The sequence below is a fragment of the Bos indicus genome, chromosome 7 (genome assembly GCF_029378745.1).
Source record: "Bos indicus isolate NIAB-ARS_2022 breed Sahiwal x Tharparkar chromosome 7, NIAB-ARS_B.indTharparkar_mat_pri_1.0, whole genome shotgun sequence".
Taxonomy (NCBI): Eukaryota; Metazoa; Chordata; class Mammalia; order Artiodactyla; family Bovidae; genus Bos; species Bos indicus.
The window spans coordinates 69116627-69138463 of record NC_091766.1 but is presented as its reverse complement, the minus strand read 5'-3'; the positions used below and the strand labels follow the sequence as shown (position 1 = coordinate 69138463).

The 21837-nt window shown below is 41.5% G+C and overlaps 1 protein-coding gene across 4 annotated transcripts in view; it reads right to left on the bottom strand.

The window, feature by feature from the left end:
* The window catches only part of LSM11 (LSM11, U7 small nuclear RNA associated), a 128986-nt gene that overhangs the window by 99611 nt on the left and 7538 nt on the right, over positions 1-21837 (bottom strand). For 2 of the 4 annotated variants that reach the window (XR_011567777.1, XM_070793930.1), the window contains exon 4: positions 21479-21687. Coding sequence is in view for 3 of the 4 variants with exons in the window: in XM_070793930.1 (XP_070650031.1) it covers positions 21479-21687 (209 nt within the window). In the remaining variant the exon portion in view is untranslated. Of the gene's footprint in view, positions 1-2470; positions 5534-16490; positions 21688-21837 lie in introns of those variants that run through there. The other 2 variants (XM_070793929.1, XM_019965317.2) reach the window with 2 other exon arrangements.

Genomic DNA, 21837 nt, shown 5'->3' with positions numbered 1-21837 from the left:
TGACACCACCCTTATGGCAGAAAGTGAAGAGGAACTAAAAAGCCTCTTGATGAAAGTGAAAGAGAAGAGTGAAAAAGTTGGCTTAAAGCTCAACATTCAGAAAACTAAGATCATGGCATCTGGTCCCGTCACTTCATGGGAAATAGATGGGGAAACAGTGGAAACAGTGTCAGACTTTATTTTTTTGGGCTCCAAAATCACTGCAGATGGTGATTGCAGCCATGAAATTAAAAGATGCTTACTCCTTGGAAGGAAAATTAGGACCATCCTAGATAGCATATTCAAAAGCAGAGACATTACTTTGCCAACAAAGGTCTGTCTAGTCAAAGCTATGGTTTTTCCAGTGGTCACATATGGATGTGAGAGTTGGACTGTGAAGAAAGCTGAGCGCCGAAGAATTGATGCTTTTGAACCGTGGTGTTGGAGAAGACTCTTGAGAGTCCCTTGGACTGCAAGGAGATCCAACCAGTCCATTCTGAAGGAGATCAGCCCTGGGATTTCTTTGGAAGGAATGATGCTGAAGCTGAAACTCCAGTACTTTGGCCACCTCATGTGAAGAGTTGACTCATTGGAAAAGACTCTGATGCTGGGAGGGATTGGGGGCAGGAGGAGAAGGGGACAAAAGAGGATAAGATGGCTGGATGGCATCACTGACTCGATGGACGTGAGTGTGAGTGAACTTTGGGAGTTGGTGATGGACAGGGAGGCCTGGCGTGCTGCAATTCATGGGGTCACAAAGAGTCGGACATGACTGAGCCACTGAACTGAACTGAACTGAGCTGAACTTCAGTTATACGATACAATGTTATAAACTGCAGTCACCATGTTTTACATCAGATCCTCAGAACTTACTCATCTTATAGGCAAAAGTTTGTACTCTTTTACCAATCTTTCCCTATTTCCCTTACCTCTCAGCCACTTTTCTACTTTTTGTTTGTATGAGTTTGACTTCTTTTTATCCCACTACAAGTGATAACGTGCAGTGTTTGTCTTCCTCTGTCTGACTTATTTCACTTAGCACAATGCCCTAGCACTCCATCCATGCTTTCACAAATGGCAAGATTTCCATCTTTCTTACCGCTGAATAATATTCTGTTGTACATACATTTCATAGCATTGTCCACTCATTCATTGATAGACATTTAGGTTGTCTCCATATCCTGGCTATTGTAAATGATATTGCAGTGTACTTGGGAGTGCAGATATCTCTTTTATATCCTGTTTTCATTTCCTTTGGATATAAACCAGAAGTAAAATTCTGTACAGTAGTTCTATTCTTAATTTTCTGAGGAACCTCCATACTCTTGTCCATAGTGGCTATACCAATTTACATTTCCACCAATGGTGCACGAAGTTTCCCCTTTCTCCATATCCTCGACAATACTTGTTGTCTCATGTCTTTTTGGTAATAACCATTCTCATAGGTGTGAGGTGGTATCTCATTGTGGTTTTGAAAAGTTTAATAATTACATGCTTTTTTTTTCTTTTTTTAATTTCTCACTATTTATGGCAAGCAAAGTTGACTTTACATTTATGATAGTGATATAAAAGATCTTTTTTAATTTAAGTGAAAATGAGAAAATTTAAATACAACTATTCCTAAAATAAAAATACCATGGTACTTTGAGAAGGTAAAAATTGTGATGGTAATATGAATGGGGCAGAACTTGAGGAGACATTGGCATATGAATAACTGCAGATCTCTTTTCAAAGCTCTGATCACTGATCCCAAGAGAAACTCCAGGGAAGGTCAAAGGCCAGAGTGTTCTATTTAATGCATTTTCCATCCAGATTCCTATGCAAGAAAAGCCCAAAAATGCTCTTAAAGTGTTCCTAGAGGTGGATCTCTTCCCCATCAACATAAGGTACATTTCTTCAAGAACACTTATTCATTTACCTCAAGTTACCTCAATTGTTCAGAGCAGTGATCTTCAAAGGTAGGCTCACACAGGCCCAGATTAAGGCCAGGAGATCTATGAGGCATGACAAGAATGGAGTATCTATTTGTATTTATCATGTCTAAAATATAGAAAAATAACTTTCAGTTCAGTTCAGTTCAGTCGTTCAGTCGTGTCCGACTCTTTGCAACCCCATGAACTGCAGCACGCCAGGCCTCCCTGTCCATCACCAACTCCCAGAGTTCACTCAAACTCATGTCCATTGAGTTGGTGATGCCATCCAGACATCTTATCTTCTGTCATCCCCTTCTCCTCCTGCCCCGAATCCCTCCCAGGATCAGGGTCTTTTCCAGTGAGTCAACTCTTCGCATGAGGTGGCCAAAGTATTGGAGTTTCAGCTTCAGCATCATTCCTTCCAAAGAGCACCCAGGACTGATCTTTAGAATGGACTGGTTGGATCTCCTTGCAGTCCAAGGGACTCTCAAGAGTCTTCTCCAACATCACAGTTCAAAAGCATCAATTCTTCAGCGCTCAGCTTTCTTCACAGTCCAACTCTAATATCCAAACATGACTACTGGAAAAACCATAGCCTTGATTAGATGGACCTTTGTTGGCAAAGTAATGTCTCTGCTTTTGAATATGCTATCTAGGTTGGTCACACCTTCCAAGGAGTAAGCATCTTTTAATTTCATGGCTGCAATCACCATCTGCAGTGATTTTGGACTTTACTAATGACTAATATGTAGACTGACAATAGAGCAGATGTCTGTTTGGGGTGGGACACTAAACACCATTTATGAATAGGATGTTCAGTCAAAAAAGTGTGATTACTACCAAATGTGATAAAGGGGTTGTTAAGACTAGGACTTGCACTACTGGTATGTTTGTGAACTGTTTTCTCTAGGCACACTTGCTCTCTCTTCTATCTATCCCTGAGTGCAAGAGGGTAGAAAACCCTGAAGATACCACTCTTAAATAAAGATGTGTGTCCAAGAGGCAGCCCTCACATGGGAAGGATCATAGGTTGTTTTTTACAGTCCTTGAAAAGTGAAAGTGAAAGTCACTCAGACATGTCTGACTTTTTGCCACCCCATGGACTATATACAGTCCATGAAATTCTCCAGGCCAGAATACTGGAGTGGGTAGCCTTTCCCTTTTCCAGGGGATTTTCCCAACCCAGGGATCAAACCCAGGTCTCCCACACTGCAGGCGGATTTTTTTACCAACTGAGCCACAAGGGAAACCCAAGAATACTGGAGTGGGTAGCCTATTCTGTCTCCTGACCCAGGAATTGAACCGGGGTATCCTGCATTGCAGGCAGATTCTTTATCGAGTTATCAGGGAAGCCCTGATACAGTCCTTTGGAGATCTCAAAACCCAACCATCGTACTCCAGCTCCAAATTTCAAAAAAAGAAAGAAGACCTAAGCCACAAATGGACTGGGCTCCCAAATCTTCCTAGTATTCATCTATAACTCAGAGTTAATCTTTTTATAAAACAGTTTATAGTAATCCACTTTCTTAGAAAAGATCTATTAATACTCAGTGTGGCAGAAATAGACATTTGCAATGACATACAGATTATAGTGCTGTTATAATACTAGTGATTAAATGGAACAAAAATTTAAAAAATTATTTTGAACCATGTGATAGGTAGAGAAAGCAATGAGAATGTAAAATAGAAACTTTTGTGAAGACTTCTGAAAAGACCTTCTAGTCTCCTTCAAGGACAAGAAAGAGATACAGAACTGGCTTTTTCTTGTCCAAGTTCACTGCAAAATTCACAGCCTTCTCTTCCTTGATACAGAGTTATCAATAGTGTATTCCTTTCACTTACATTCATGATTAGCATCCATTTGTGGGTTGGAAAAGAAGGAAAGAACAAAGTCTCATTTGACTCCAAAAGAACTTCACCCACAAAAGTGATTATTCACGAATAAAGGGGCCTGCTTATGTTAAACTTTTTCTTATCTTACTCAAAAGTTATGTTCTCAACATACCTCTAAGAGATAAATTGAGCTGGTGCTGGGAGTCAGGTACATACTGGTCCTCATGGATATATATATATATATTTTAAAAAGGCCCAGTGGTTCACAAGCTAAGATCCCACTTTGCTAGAACACTGTTTAGTTTATAATGGACAGAGATTATAGGGGTTCTTCTTGAGGTCTTCCCTTAGGGCCCCAGGCGGGATGATACTTCCTCCATGTATTTGAGCTGCACTCATGTCACTGTTTGGGCCATGTTGCTCTTCCCAAAGAATTTAGCATCCATGGGACAATCTGGAAATTTATGAATATTTTAAAGATTCATCAACACATCATGTAGGTGCTAAAACAGGCTAGAAATACATAAACATAGCTGTAACCATTTGCAGAGCAGGACAGTGGCAGGAAGACATAAGGGAAGAGGAATATCTCTCTGTGTAGTTTTCACCTACCAACATACACACTAACAATAAAATGCACACAAGTTCATATTGGGGTCTGACTGCAAAAATGAGCCTAAACCTGCAAAAAGAATGGCGATGCTAATGACGGCAGCATAATAATGCCATGTCCCATTGTCCTTAACAACTGGTGAAACCGGGAGTGGGAGTTGGTGGGGGAGGGGAGGAAACAAAGTTTGAGTTGGCCAACACCGCCCCCCACCCCCTCGGCCATTTGTCACAAGAACCTGCCTCAGTCACTGCCATTACTATCTCCCATCTTCTGGTTGGCCTTTTCCCTAGCACTTTGCATTGGCTAAAGTGGCTGTTTATACTTTGTTCCCTTGTGCTGTATGATTTTTGTTTCTCTTCCCTAATAGAATGTGAGCACCATGAGAGCAAGGGACTTGTCTATCCCATTCATCGCAAGATCTCCAGTGCTGAGAACAGTGCCTGGTCCTAGGATGTGCTCAGTAAATAAATGTTGACTCAACAAATACCCTGAAATATCCAACAGATGATACAGGTGATCAACAGTGTTTATAGAGTAGACAGAAAGGACTCAGTACACGATGGTTATTATGGTTTTATTATTATATTGTTATTAGCCGGAAAAAAAAACCCTGATGCTGGGAAAGATTGAAGGCAAAAGGAGAAGGAGGTGGCAGAGGATGAGATGGCTAGATGGCATCACCAACTCAATGGATATGAACCTGGACAAACTTTGGGAGATAGTGGAGGACAGAGGAGCCTGGTGTGCTGCAGTCCATGGGGTCACAAGGAGTCTGATACAACTTAGTGACTAAACAACAAGAAGCAAGAAAGATCACCTAGTCTCTAAGTGCCAGCATTCTTTCCCAAACCAGTCAAAGGAACTGGTTCTTCTTGCCTCACCCTGATCCTAGAAATAAAACTCAATTCCAAGCTGCTTCCTACTTATCCTCAGCCATAGCCCCAACATCTCTGTGCCTTTGACAAGCAGACTTAGTACTATGATCCATGGTCTCCTTTGAGAATATTGGGTGAAGAACCCCCACAGGCATGGCCTCAGCTTTCTTTGTTCACACTGTTTGCTTTGAAGACCTTAACACGGTGCTAAGAAATCAATATCCAGGGATGCCGCCAAACCTGCATGTGTCTCCTGATTCTCCTCTGGGAGGCTCGGCTCACTCCAAAGCACTGATAAGACGTGAAGTGCCCAGCTCCGTCTGCAAATTAAGCCCTTGTAAGTAATCAAGAAACACCAAGCTTAGTGTGCTGTGGATTTTCCATCGTGAGTGTCATTAGATGAAACCAAAGTACACATTACAGTTTGTGTAATGAACAAGCCTCAAGTCAGGTTTGCCGTGATATGGTTATCAGTCATTGCACACGTTAATTATTTAGGAAGGCACTTTTTACAGTGGGTTTTCACTTAAGTTTAGCCCCTTGATGTATGTGGATAAAAATGACTAACCCATTGGACAGTGCTATTGTACTTGTGCATCTATCACTATTGGGCCTTTTTTCATAATTGGTTTATTAATTATAGCATCTTAATGATCTGTTTAAAATAAATAAACCATTTGCACCATTTCAAAGGTATTTTGTGAGGCTCAGCTGATATTAAAATAGCACAAGCCTTATGTGCTTTTTCAGCAAGTGACCTAATTAGTTAATAAAGTAATTGAATATTAAAAAGGATGTTGCAAGTGATTAAAATTTAAGAGCCTTCAGAATGTTATTAAAGCTATAAATCATACATCACTGTTTTAATTTGCATAGCTACAGAATTACTAATGGTCCCACATGCACAAGGGGCTTGGCAATTAGTCCTTTAACAAAATGTTGGTGATGCTGAGGTACCAAATTCTTTCAACCTCTTTTGATAGCTAGGTAGAAACCTGTTTTTGCTAGTCTAAATATCTAGCTGTTGAAATTGCTTGCTCCCTTTTGACAGGTATAGGCATTCATTCACTCAAGAATGAATTGTCCAAGAATTGCTAGGTGTTGAGTGTAAGGGTAAGCCAAACACATCTGGTCCTAATGACATTTATATTCTAGAGTTAGTTGGGTGGAGATACTAGTCAAAAACTTCCCTAAATTCATGTTTAATTACAATAGGTGATAAGGAGTTATGAAGGAAATGTATATAGGATACTCCAAGGGCATTTTGCTGGTGACATCTGACCTCACTGGCTAAATTAGGGACAAAAGACTTAATTCCAGGCAAAGGGCCTGCTGGGAGCTCTTGTTCAAGCAGGAAATCCCTGATGAATCTGCCAGAGGCATGTACGAAGGACTGGCTGAAAATGCTGGTTATTTACTCAACAGCTGTTATTCCTTCCTGGCTATCAGAATCCCAGTTCTGTTTGAGTACAGGACTAGTACTATGCTCAAGGAAAGCAGGCCAAGGCCTAGGGATAAATGATGAGAAATCTAAACCAACTGTTGCAATCCCATTGCCCTTTGTCTATGATTGGTTTAAGGTAGATGTGTTCTGAGGAACTTGAAGAGACTTTCTGGAAGAAATTTCCACCGTGGATAAGGAGGTACACAATGAGAACACGACTTTTCTCTATGCTTTTGGATGTTAGCATGAGTAGCGGTGCTACTTGGAGCCATTGCAGCCACACTGAGACCATGAGGGGAAAGACAAAACAAACAAAGCCACACACACACATGAACACATTCCCTAAACCTGAGGCCTAATATTGTCGAATTGCTGAACCGACTCTGGAAACTTCGGACATCTTAATATATGGAAGAACACGCTTGAGTTGGATATTCTGTTACTTGCTGCTTAAAGCATCTTAACTGAACCAGAGGGTTCAAAAATGAAGATGACAGAAGCTAAAAGACAAATTAAGAGGCAAATACAACTGTCAGATGAGCAGTGATAAAATGCTGAACATGGTACTGCGGAACAAGAGAAATGGAAAGTAAAGTCACCCAGGCCAGACATCCTGGAGTGTGAAGTCAAGTGGACCTCAGGAAGCACTACTACAAAGCTAGTGGAGGTGACGAAATTCCAGATGAGCTATTTCAAATCCTAAAAAATGATGCTGTTAAATGATGTACTCAATATGCCAGCAAATTTGGAAAACTCAACAATTGGAGTTTTGAAGTATTGGAAGGTTTTGGAGTATTGGAAAAGGTCAGTTTTCATTCCAACTTCCAAAAAGGGCAATGCCAAACAATGTTTAAACTACCGTACAATTATTTAGCTCATTTCACATGCTAGCAAGGCAATGCTCAAAATCCTTCAAGCTAGGCTTCAACAGTCCATGAACCAAGAACTTCCAGATCTACAAGCTGGATTTAGAAAAAGCAGAGGAACCGGAGATCAAATTGCCACATCTGTTGGATCACAGAAAAAGCAAAAGAATTCCAGAAAAACATCTACATCTGCTTCATTGACTACATTAAAGCCTTCAACTGTGTGGATCACAACAAACTGTGGAAAATTCTTCAAGAGATGGGAATACCAGACCACCTTACCTGCCTCCTGAGAAATGTGTATGCAGGTCAAGAAGTAACAGTTAGAATTGGACATGGAACAGACTGGTTCAGAATTGGGAAAGGAGTACATCAAGGCTATATATTGTCACCTTGCTTATTTAACCTAGATGCAGAATACATCATGAGAAATGCCAGGCTGGATGACTCACAAGCTGGAATCAAGAGTGCCATGTGAAATATCAACAACCTCAGATATGCAGGTGATACCACCCTAATGACAGAAAGCGAAGAGGAACTAAAGAACCTCTTGATGAAGGTGAAACAAGAAAGTGAAAAGGCTAACTTAAAACTCAACATTCAAAAAATGAAGATCATGGCATCTGGTCCCATCACTTTATGTCAAATAGAAGGGAAAAAATGGAAACAGTGACAGATTTTATTTTCTTGGGCTGCAAAATCACTGCAGATGGTGACTGTACCCCTACAATTAAAAGAGGCTTGCTCCTTGATAGAAAAACTATCACAAACCTAGACAGTATATTCAAAAGCAGAGATATCACTTTGCCAACAAAGGTCCATCTAGTAAAAGCTTTGTTTTTTCAATAGCCATGTATGGATGTGACAGTTGGACCATAAGGAAGGCTGAGCACAGAAGAACTGATGCTTTCAAACTGTGGTGCTAGAGAAGATTTCTGAGAGTCCCTTGGATAGCAAGGAGATCAAACCAGTCAATCCTCAAGGAAATCAACCTTGAATATTCATTGGAAGGACTGATGCTGAAGCTCCAATACTTTGGCCACTTGATGTGAACAGCTGATTCACTGGAAAAGACCCTGATCATGGGGAAGATTGAGGGTAGAAGGGGAAAGTCGAGACAGAGGATGAGATGGTTGGATGGCATCACCGATTCAATGGACATGAGTTTGAGCAAACTCTAAGAGATAGTAAAAGGCAGGGAAGCCTGGTATGCTGCAGTCCATGAGGTCACAGAATCAGATGTGACTTAGCAACTGTACAATAACAACAAAGAACAGAGCTAAGGCATTGTAGATACAAATCAACAGAATTTGTCAACTTACTAGTTATCTAAGGTGCCAGGTAACGGTAAATGCCATTCACTATTTCCTACATTCCAGGCTCTATTCTGAGCACTTGACATGCGTGTTTCATGTCTTCATTTCAACAGCTCTATGAATTACTGTTAGTTGTCACTATGCGTGGATCCTGTTTTATGCCTTGACTTTTCAAGTCAATCCCCATAGCCTCTATTACCACCAGTGGGCAAAGCAAATGACTTGCTTCAGACTCCTTGGGAGAGCTGCTGGCTAGATTGTGCCTTCTCCCATTTTTTGCTTCATAGCACACATACGGAAATGATAGTATTTTAAAGCACACCCTAGGGTAAATGCGGAGGGACTTGGGCATCTCTATGGGGCTTGGCAAAAGCCTTCATTACTCTTTTTATTATATAATTATAAGAAAATAAAATTCAAAATTTAGGGAAGATATTAAATACTGAATTTGTATAAAATTTCTAAAAAATAATCTCTTTAATTTTTAATGAAAAATTTGCATTTGCTTTTTATGAATATAGTTTTTAATATCAGATTTTATGCTTGAAATAGCAATTCCTGATGAAGACTTTAATTCAATCAAGACTTTCTAATCACGGTCTCTTCACATTTTTGATAGCCATCACTAACAATAAACTTTGTTCACACAGATGATATAAATGAAAGTAAAAAACTTTTTGAAACCCTTCCAAAATTTTTTTACAACATTTGAGTCATATTTAAAGAATCTAACAGTTTTTTTCCTTACATTGACAATTGTGCTGTCGAAATTCCCTGAGATTGTGTGAATGAATTTAAAATCTTTGGGAACTTTCTCAAAGTATTTTAAAACAATGATAATGCTTTCATTTGTACACCAGTCATGCAAAGTTAGAATAGTTACTAAGCACAGGTAGGTTAGATACCACTGAAAGGGCATGTCAGTTCCCAACAGAAGAAAGAATCCAACGTGTGTGAAGACAGAGTCAGCGCTGTCCTGCCAAGGACGCCCTGCCCCCTCCTCACTCCTGCTGAGCTTCCAGCTGTCTCCACCTTGGCCGGTGCCACACTTCTGTCAGGGCCCATGTCATGTGCAACCTATGCCCTTGCACGGGGACCCGCACTTAGAAGGACCTCATGCTTGGCTGAATGCTCTGTGGTCACCATCTTGAAAGGAACTTTGAATCTGGAGCCCCACATGTTTGTTCATTGTTCACGGAGCCCTTCAAGTAATGTAGCTGGTGCTGGCCTCTGGGACTCCTGGAACACTAACTCTTTCAGTAGCTAACCCATGCCTTTGTCCTCGTGATGGGCAGTGGCAAACGGATACCACTGGCTTTTGAGATGTGAAGCCACTTCCGAGCTGCTGCATTCAGCTCGACTGGGAGCATAACAATCCAGATGTCACTGGGCCTGTCAGATTTGATGTTCATATAGCCATGGGCCACACCTCTGTACCTTTTTCCATTCAGCCACCCTGATGGAGCCACTGATGCTTGTGGCTGGAAGTGACTGGCCCACAGGTTCCAAGAACTGAGAAGGCCTCAAATTATATGAGTCAAGATGCCACAGCTTACCATCTGGGCAGTCCTATGCAGAAAGTCCCCAGGCATGTTACTTCCTGGTAAGATCTGTGACCTGAGATAGGTCCTCCAGGTCCTTGCTGAAATTTTTTCAAATCGAAGAGTTAGTATTCAGTTTTGAATACTCACTTAGTGCAAAAGAGCCTAGATTTGAAGTGTGATCACTGAGGGTCATATCCTAGAAGGAATAATATGGATGGTAGATCTAGAAGGAAACATTCAGAATCCTTCTCTGTGCTTCCTTTGCCATGAGAGGGTTTAAAACAGCTTCTCCCAACCATTTTGGAGTTGGAATCTCCATTTGACTCTTGGTTTGGTGTCATAATGTTGGTCTCTATTAAAATGACACATATATATTAATATTTAAGGGTATATTAATGTGACTATCTCTCTATATATAATTTTATAAAAATAAATTAAGTTAAAATAGTTGTGAGCCATTCAGGACAGATGACTCTTAGTCAGCCCAGGGCAAAGCAGCTTCTGCCAAAATACTTTTCATGGAGCAACAGATATGTTCAGATAAACTCTGGGGATGGGGAGGAGGAGTGAAATGCCTTGCTGAGACAACTGGACCAGGCGAGGGTAGGGAAGAGACCATAGGCCTCAGAAGCATCACATGGAGTTTCAAATGAACTAATTGCTTTCTGCCCTCAGAAACAATGAGCACAAAGTAAGCATCAGTCTTAGAACAAGGCCGTACAAACGGAATCCTAATAGATTAGTCTTAAGGAAATACTATTTTCACACTATTTCATATAACACTCCCCAGTCACACAATCTTACTGATCTAGCAAAAATCATGCAATGAGAACTTTATAGATGTTCCTGGCATGGAGGCGTCTGCTTTCTCTTTACTGTGAGTCTGTGTGTGTGTGTGTGCACATGCAGTCGTTCAAAGTAGTTCTTGTGGTTAAAGTAGTCAGTGGGTCCACATACAGTGGAAGAAAGCTGATATACTGCACTCTCACTTCTTGTATTTTGATTTTCTAATCTAAGTTTTTCCAGTAGTCATGTATGGATGTGAGAATTGGGCCATTAAGAAGGCTGACTGCAAAAGAATTGATGCTTTTGAACTGCGGTGTTGGAGAAGACTCTTGAGAGTCCCTTGGACTGCAAGGAGATCAAACCAGTCAATCCTAAAGGAAATCAGTCATGAATATTCATTGGAAGGACTGATGCTGAAGCTGAAGCTCCAATACTTTGGCCACCTATGCAAAGAGCCGACTCATTAGAAAGACCCTGATGCTGGGAAAGATTGAAGGCAGGAGGAGAAGGGGACAACAAGGATGAGATGGTTGGATGGCATCACCAACTCAATGGACAAGAGTTTGAGTAAACTCTGGGAGATGGTGAAGGACAGGAAAGCCTGGCATGCTGCAGACCATGGGGTAAAAAGAGTCAGACACGACTGAGTGACTAAACAACAACAAATCTAAGTAAGTCTTCTGGCACTTATAAAATGGTCTGGCCCTTTTGCTACTAATTCATGGCTTTCTAAGAATGATGAGAAAGCTACCCAAGTGGGAAGACCCAAATGGCACTGAAGTAACAGGAGTGGTCGCAGCAAGAATCCACAAAGTAATGAAGACACAAGAAAGAAAAAGCTATTCACTTTCCAACCCTTCTATGTCCCTGGTAACTTCATGTTTCCACATGGCTAAAATTTTATGCTCTACCTTATGGTATATTTGAATCCAGATCTCTATATGAGATGTGGGGCTCATCTCCGGACCTTGGGGCAAGGACTTGGGACTTCACACTCAAAGAACTCACACACAGACTGGGATTCTCTCCCAGTGAGGCTATGAGCCCTCTCACAGGTCCAGAGAGGACTGGAAGCTGTCCATCATTCAACCCAAAGTTTACAAATGTACACATTTACAACTCTTTGATATTTCTTTGCTTTTTAAATGCATTGGGAGCCTCAAATTACAGAAGTGGCCAGGCTCCCTCTCAACCCTGAAGAGGCCCACATGTGTTGCTATGTGTCTTTTTATGTGTATTTGTCCTCCAGTGCACATTTTCATAACTGGATTGGATGTAACATGCTCAATTAATTAAGGAATACATTTTTATTACCAGCACCACTACTGGTTACATCTTGATCTCCATAAGGAACTGGCTGACTGGGGAGATAAGCGTTCACTGGCTCATGACTGGAGGGGAAGAAAGATGTTGTGCAGTCAACACATCCGCTTTGCACGTTTGTGCTTTGTTTATCATAAAATGGGTGATAATGATAAGGATGTGTAAGAAGCACGGTGTTAATGATAGTGCCAGTGGAGACTGCGAACAAAAGCCATGACTTTGAGCAAGAGCTGGATATAAATTAAACCCCAGATTGGTTCAGACTATAGGTTTTATAGTTATACATTTATGGCTATTAGAAAGACTATTAGAAAGACTTGTGGCGCTGAAATTTCTGCAAGAATAATTTCATCAAGTGTGAAACTCCCTAGTCACTGATCCCAACTTTTCCCATGGAAGCAATTGCTTTAGAATATTGTTTTTGCTGACTTGGTCATTTTATTACAGAACAGTATGTTTATTATGTAAGACATGCAGTTTATATCCATGCATTTATTAACACATGGGAGGATATCGATCACTTGTGGCCCAGGAGGTCTTTGCCTATAATCTGAAGATAAACAGTTTAATTTCAATTACTGCCTATTTATTTTTATGTGTACTTTCAATTTAAGGCAAATTTCCCTAATTTGCATTGATGGTAGTAACGCACGGCTTCCTTTTAAGTATTAGCTTAAAAAGTGAGGCAATGTGTAGAAAAACATCAAAGAAATAAAAATACAGTGGTCTGCTTGGGACAACGGAAAAATCATGGAGATGCTCTGCAAATGACCCAAGTCTTGGAAACCATGGGCTATGTAATAATAAGGAAGATGTACGTTTTGGGTTGGGATTCTGATAGCAATGATGGCCATACAGTCATCCTGGAGACCAGTGCCACAGTGTAAAGCTGCTGCCTGGGGCCCCAGGAGCATGCTTTTCCACGTGACACTAATTGGCCCACACAGGAGTGAAACCATGACCCTTCCCTCATTAACCACATGCTCAGACCAGCTGAGCTAGCTCCCTCTGGGTCACTGGGGTCGCATGTAGGAAATTACCATTCCAGTGCCCTGTGGTCCTCTTGTAACCCCAACTAATGAATGTCCCGTGGAGCCTAATGTCATTCCTGGGGGAGCACAACACTCTCCCAGTGGTGAAGAAGTTGATGATATCCTCAAGTTTTAACCTAGGGAGAAACAACTGAGGAGGTGCCGAGAACTCAGGAAGCCTGAGAACAATCTTTCAAGGTCTGTCTGTCTGCTAGAAAAAAAGGATGACAGCATTGTGCTGCGTCCACTTGTTTGCCTGGTCTCAGGACGTGAAACACAAGCACAGGGAAGTAAAGAAAGCAGCTAAGCATCGCACAGCAAGCTCATCATAGCATAAATGACATTCAAACTTGCTGTCTGGGCTGAGCACTTTGTCACCAACCCTATAAGATAGGTGGTATTATCCCTATTTTAGAGATGAGGAAACTGAGGTTTAGAAACCACTAGTAAGCATCTAAGATAAGGGCTCCTTCTAGGATTGTCATATTCTGGAAACTAACACATCATCAAGTTGAAGGGAAATTTTACAAGACAGCTTGTCAATCTTTCTAGGAAGACTACAGGCCTTCAGCTAATCCTTTTGTCCTGCTTTAGCACATCCAGAGTTTAGCACTGAGAAAAGTTTTGTTGTTTTGTTTTAATAAGATGAATAAGTCAAGACCTGCAGAAAGCATTCTTACCAGGTTTTGGAGAACACTGGAAAGAAAGGGCTGGCAGGCTTTCTACATGCGTTCCTAAGACTTGGGAAAGATCACTAGCTGTCCCACCTGCTTTTTAACAAGACTATTAGGTTGATACCCCTTCCAGGGCCAAACCAACCGGTGGGTGAAATGAAATACCACATGGTCCTCACTTGGCAGCCACTCTTACCACAGCTGGACCACTGCCCTGGGGGTGCCCACCGCCACAGTCCTTCCTGGGAGCCATGAAGCCCTGTGTATATGTCCACTTTCAGTCAAAGAACTGGGCAAAAGGAACTAGACATGTGAAAAACCAAAAGCTCTAGTTTAACTCAGTTCTCTGGTTTCTGATTAATCTAAGGGGATTAACTCCACTTGTCCTCAAAGCTTCCTATTCAATGCCTGAGAAATTTGATATGTTTAAGGTACAACTGGCTAGCAACAAACTTAAGAGTCAGAGAGACAGACCCCAAATTTACCATTTATTACCAGGTGAGATGTTGGTAACTTATTTAATCTGTTCCAGTTTCCTCACACACATATTGGGGATAAAATCTCCCCCTTGCTGTGGTTTTATCTGAACAAGGTAATGCATGCAATAGGTTTGGCACTTGTATATTCCTCTTCACCAGAGGCTGCTGGAAAATTATTCCTTGATGGAGAGAGAAGAAGGTCTTTTGAAGGCCTTGATGCGAAGTGCTGGGAGACTTACCAGCACTTCCCACCTATTTCTCCTGCTCCCAGAGCACAGCCTAAAACACCACACTTTTCTGTGTCTATTAGAAATTTTCCTTGCTTGCAGTCTTGGACTGGAGGTTTTATACTGGTTATGGAATCACAAGAGAAATGCAACCTCTCTCATAAAGGAGCATCAGGCATTAACACTGGGAGAAAGTGAATTGTTTCCAAAAGCAAGACAGCAGCTGAGAAATAGGGGAATCAAGTCAGTTTTTCTGAAGTAATCTCCCGCCAGCAGGCGGGAAGGGGACAGGTGGAGTTGACAGCATTCTGAGAAGAAATGAGGAACTCCACCATGTGAGAATATCAGCAGACTCCCTAAAATAGTGGACACTCTCCTGTTTCTCTCTTCCTTAGGCACTTTCACTGGCTAATGGCTGCCATCAGGCTTCCTTTCACATTATGGAAATTCAGCAGTGGTAAGAGACGGTTATATTGCCACTTGGGTTGATTACAGTTTGCTTTTCCTTGATTATTTAGGTTCAGACTGGCAAGTGTTTAGCAATAAATGGTAGCAGTAACTGGAGATCTGGAGCCTCAGGTCCTTCTGGGATTCTACACTTAAGCAGTTCTCTTTAAGCTACTGCCATCTAGTGGTAACTGAGCAGACTGAAATACCCTTCACGTCTATCCAAGGAGAAAAGGCTGGACAAAGCACTTGTTTTCTCTTTGCCACTCCTATCCAGAAAGCAAAAGGAGAGTAACAGATGATAAATTTCATTCCACTGGCCTCCACTCCCTGCCAATATTTAACCATCACTGAATATTTTGTATGTCAAGCTAGGAGACTCTTCTGACTATTTTGATTAGTGAGGACATTTTTATTTAATCACAAGTCTTTGAGATATAAAACAAACAAGCAAGAGCCAGAACTGGAACATGTGGGTCTTGCCTCTCTTTTCCACTGTGATGGCTACAAACTTCTTGTATGTCAACTGTGCCAAATTTAATGTATCCTTTGAAAGTAGGGAATTGGGTCTTTACAGTTAACTTGAGGTTCCCCCCTCTAAGAATCAATGCCATTTTTGTTTGTCCACCTTATTTGGGTGACTCAGGGCTAGAAGCACACAGAGGATGTCAAGTAATCAATGTGGCAAATCTCTGGGCAGATCAACTTCTTGTATGTGCACAGAGGAGCCAGTGGCAAATTCAGATATTCCTGGAAGTGTGTCAATCAGCGAGATGTGGTAAAATCCTCCAAGGGGAGTGAGTCAATGGTGATCTCAGCAGGTCGTGAAGAGAGTGGATTAACACCAGTGAGCTACTAGATAGGATAAATTCACAGGGCAATGACCATTGCTTGGGGCTTAGAGAAGAGAATTCACAAACGTGGGCCAAGTTCCTTTTCTAAGTGTGAACTTCAAATAAACTTGGATAATGATCTAGATACATGTGCTTTGCTAAAGAAAAGGCACAAGATTACAACAATGAGACTGCAGAAGGCTTGTGACGTGTTAACTTTCTAGATGGGTGTCTTCATGGGTAACAGATTCCCCTGCCACCTCCTTTCCGCCCATCCCTCCTCAATTAGCAGAGACAAAGCAGCCAGTTTATTAAGACAATCATATTTATTACAGTTTCCAGACTCCTGTATGACAAATACTGAAAGCAGAACATTGCAAACTGATGTTACTAGCAGCAACCCTCCATATACAGGAAGGGTTTAGGTGAATTTAACAATGAGGAGTAATTTCAAGACAAGATTAAAAGTCACGGTTTTTCTTGTAGCAGCTGGTATATGAAGAGTGAAACTATTAATACACAGAGTCATCCAGGTTTAGCCTTGTCTAAAAAACAAGGTAATCAGTCACGGTGCGGAGGGGATTCCCCAGGGCTGCCAAATAGGAGCCTAATGCCTTTAGATGTCAGGATGGAATAAGCAAATCACTTTTAAAGACATCACTTACTATCTGTTTTACTGTCGGGACAACAGAAAAAGAACTGGACAGCTGCCCTAGAGCTTAGCTCACACATAATTCAGCCAGTCATTGTTTCAGTAACACCCCTAAATTTTTTAAAAATACATTTTACCCCCACAGCTCTAAAAACATAACATCAGACATTTGCTCCAAAGGATTAAAAATCAAAAGCAATTGCCATGTACTGGGAATAGCTTTTATAGCTTTCCTGTGGGACAGTTCCTATCTCTTCAGAGAATGTTTTTAAAGAAGCACTGGCTCTGGTAGCTTATCGAACTACTTTTTACTCTAAATAAATAAAAGACCAACTGAAGGTCTCAGGTGTACTTCTTTTTTTCCTGATAGATCTCCAAACCATCCAAAGCCATGTCTTGACAGACAGCTTTCATTTTTATTAGAGGAGTGCAAGAGAACTTACAAACATTTGAAACATACTCAAAACACCACGAGTAAAGGAGGCCCAACCCTTCCTCAAAGCCCAGGAAACGATGCAGGAACCCCAAAGGCTTATCTTAAATCCATCAACTCAATTTGCCAGGAAGTAACGACAGACCACCCACCTTTGTAACATAGGCCTAGATGAGATTTTCTTTCTTCACAAACACTAAGAAAAGCCATCTGGGAGTTGCTACCCAGAAACACACAAGCTGATGAACAGAAGCTACTGAAAAGGGGTCGACTGCATTCTATACCTGGCACAGGAAAAGAAAAATTCAAACAACTACAAACCATTCTGTTTATACCATGACACTCTTAGATGAATCTTGGTCTTCCCACAGCAACCATTTCATTCATAAAAATACATAAAGGATTAGAAAGCTTTGGGGCAGCACCAGTGACAGCTAGCTGTCTTTGAATAATTTAAATTTGTTCCTAAAGGCAAAAATAAAAGAAAGATTTTTAAAGTAATTTACAGAACAGATTCTATTTCATGATTTTGCCCATGTCTGCTGCTATGAAAATAGTACAAATAGAAATACAAATATCCACTCTGCATCAAGTTAGGTTCTTTCTCAAGGGGTACAGGCAGTACACCTCGGTTTGTGTAAGGCTTCTGAGGCTGGGGCTGATAATCCCTAAAGGTACTCCTGGACCTTTTCACCATGAAGATAGGTAAAGCCCTTCTTCATTCACTAACGACACTGGCAAGGGTTCCTATGCACCTTGACTTTAATGCTAACAGTTTCTAGGCTTTCTGACTTGACACGCAACATGCAGAGAGAGAAAGAAACCAACTGGTCCAGGGCCACCTGCCACTGACAACTCTAGCTAACCATCTTGCTAACCGCCCACCTCTATCATAACTGGTCTCTGAAAGAAAGCAGAAATACTTCCTAAATACCAGCACAAACAACCTAAAGTGCAGCCTCTCCTAGTGGTGAAGCAGTAGAACCACCTCTGTGCACAAATATTGGCCCATGAAATCGTCCTGGGGGTGAAGCCACACCTTCCATCTCTCAGTCCCTTGTTACTTTCTAACAAACCTGGATACGCCTGAGAAGACCTCTAACAAGTTCATAGGTCTGCCCTGAAAACATGCTCCCTTGTCTAGAGATCACTCTGAAGAACTTCACTTCAATGTTAAAAAAAATAAGAACTAGAGTCTCAATCTCAAATCCCTGGGGAATACTAGAAGCCAGTTGTGGTGTATACCGGCTGTTTAGGGCCCCCTTGGCGAGCTGATGGGGGGCCTCCAGAAATCTACCGTTCTGGCTGTTACTTCCCCTTTTTCCCCTTTTTCTTTCCTTGTCTTCTCTTGAGGAAGACTTCAGTTATTTCCATAGCAATTTGTTAAAATGTCTTAGATGATCACATTTTTGAGCAGCATATACATTTTTAGAATATATTTTTCCTTCGTTTTGAAAAATTTCTCCAATAATAAAGAAAAGGCAATAATTTTAAAAATTTACTTCTATAAAATAATGATTATCATGCTTTGTACAAAATATCACATTTACTAGACAGTAATCATCCCAGAATCACTGTCCAAACCAATAAATGGGGAATATGGGCACGTAAGACAGATCGCACACAGTTTTAAAATAATTTTTAGAGCCAGAATTGTTAAGTTGGGCAGAAAAGCAGTAAATCAATCGTTATATGGACACATGAAAATTATATGCAAACAAGGAAATGAGCATGTGTTTAAAATAAGTCAGGTTAGATTTAATCAGGCACTACGATGAATAGAAATTGATTATATTCCATTTAATTCCAAATTTCTCCTTTATTGTGAAAATTTAGTAACTATTACAGCTTCCAGATGAGGGACAAGACAGACAGACAGATGGGGACAACCAAACAGGGGAGATCGGTAAAGGGGTAAAGGTGGGGTGCCTGATGATTAACAAGACGACTGATTTTAGAACATACTATTTAAAAAGACTCAGACTGGCAGTGTCCAAAGATAATTGTTCACTTGCATGTGTAACCTAGAACCTCTCTAAATGTTTAGTGCATCTCATCTGGTTCTAAAGAGTATACTTAAAACCCATTTTGAAACAAAATCAAATAAAACAACTTCCACAGATTCCCTTTCAGGGATGTGCTGTTTTTAGATTCACATCCTTCCTTCAGTGCTGGCAATATAAACCCCCAAAAAAGCGCAGGGGAATTCCCTCTCATCACAACCAGAAAAGGGTGGGGGCTGGGATATGGGAGAGCAGCAAAAAAATTGTTACTTTTCTTTCACTAAAGATATTCTTCTGAGAACTTCCATTGTCCCTTAGGAGAAAGGAATGGAACATGGAAAGTAGTTCCTGAAGATATCACTGCCTTCTGATGACAAGAAGATCATAACTGCTAACACCTACAGAGATTACGTTCTTATATTATATAGCACCTACTTTGCTCATGAGACAGTGAACTTCTAGCAAGCTATGAAACAGAGTGAGTAAAAATTACTCATGGCACTTAAGTATGTTAAAAGACTTTAAAATGCCTTCCCCAGATTCTGTTCCTCAGTGCCCCTGTGAGGTAGGTGTCTGATAGGGAAAACCTGAGGCACAGAGGGGTTAGTCTGCTCTCCTCTCACTCCAGAGGCCCAGCCAGCCGAAGGACCAGGAGTCCCGGCTCAGCTCTCTGAGCGTGACTCACCTGCTTCTCAGAAGGCTCATTTAAGTTACACAACAAATACAGCAGAGGAAGTTTTTCTTTTCAAACATTTTAACTAGCGAGCTATTTCTCATTCTCACTTTGAATGTAAGATATCTAAAATAAAACCTAACATAATCTAACAAAACAAAAGGTCAATATTGCCTAACAGTCTGTGTCGAGATATAGCCTATTTTGCACTGGTGATTGAGAAAGCATATGATTCAAGTAGAAATAGTAGCAGGTGGTCTGGTGTTTGGTTACTCAAGCCGGGTTGACTAACGTGTCCCTTACAGACACTGCTGTTGTACTTTGTGAGAACCTCTTTGGCCTGACACAAGGGAATAACACTCCACCCGGGTTTCATGGAAAACCATCCTGAAAGACACTCGAGGCAGGGCCAGCCCTGCCCGGAAAGGGTACTCTCAACCACATGATGTGTGTGTATTCTTGAGTTCATGCAGAACTCTTTGCAGCCAGTCATGAAGGTGACAGCCTCCTGCTATAAAGCTCACAGGACAGGTCACACTATACACAGGGGGCAATATGCAGGCACATGCACTAGCACCATGCCACAAAAGTGAAAGAAGAGGACAAGCGCATCTTCCAGTCCCACTGGTACACCATCTGCAGAAACTCCCTCTGGCAAGAGGAAAACCAACAAGGTCCCCTATTTCTTCCCATAACATGGAGAGGGGTGAAGACACAGCATTCACTGGAGCATGCCACCCACCCGGATTTCACTCTTACATAAATGTGCAGCCTTCTTATATCCTACAGATATTAAGAGATAGCAAAGTACATTCCTCGATCAAGAGAGAGTGGTGTAGAGTGAAACTTAAAGGTCAGTTACAAGGTGCGGATGAAGGGCTCAAGGCAATTTATACTGCTACTCTTAGATACAAGTTAATGAGTACTCAGGGCACTAGCTTTTAGAAATGAGATCATTCTTCCTGAGGAGGCTTTCTCCTTCACCATGCTATAGTGTCTGTGGAGTCAATTCAATTCATACCATGCTCCCCAATTCAAGATCTTATATTTGGTTTGAGTGTATGCAATAGACCGTGATACCAAATCAGATGCATGGACCATGCTCTGTACAACTTTTGCTGTGATATTAATGCAAACACCCACCACCCTCTCAAGCCCTGTTTTCCCTTCCGGACCTCATCTCCCAGAGGGCCTGAGCCTGGCTCTATGCTCTGCACATGCTGGACCAGAGGGATCACTCCAATTTCGAGTTACACTGGGACACTAGGATAAGCATAGCAGCAATTCATGCACTGTATTTCTAAAACCAAAGCTCAAGTGAGATTGAGCCAGTCACTGTGCAAGATGAACCAGCAGGACGTTCTCACCTCGAATGAAAATCTGGTTTATATGTCGAGTGAAAACCTGCTGGTAATCCACTTTGGGCTTTCTCTTTTTCTTACGGGACGGGCCCCTGGAAAGGGTGGTAGCCCTGGAAAAGGTACCCCCCGCACTGGACCCTTCTGTCCGTGTAGTCCTCCCTGACAGCTCTGACCTGGACTCCTCCCTTGCAGACGCCTGCAAGGAAGAAGGGACGGAGCGGGAACGTCTGCGTGAACTCCGGTCGGTGTCTCCTCTTCCCCACACCGAAGCCACCTTCCATGTGGATGTCTGGGAGTATCTGGAGAGAGTGGAGTCTTCAACTGCAGACTTAGAATCTGTTTCCTTCTTGGAGGAATCTTGCAGTTTTAGTCGATCAAAGAGCTGCAAGGAAAGCAATGACAAGTATTAGCCTTCTCTTCAGTTTTCAACATCTCTTTTTTTCGATATACAAAGGACAGACTAGATTCCTTAATCATGCTCTGTAGACTGTCTGCTTTGCAATTTTAAAAAAAAGTAACAAATTTTCTATTT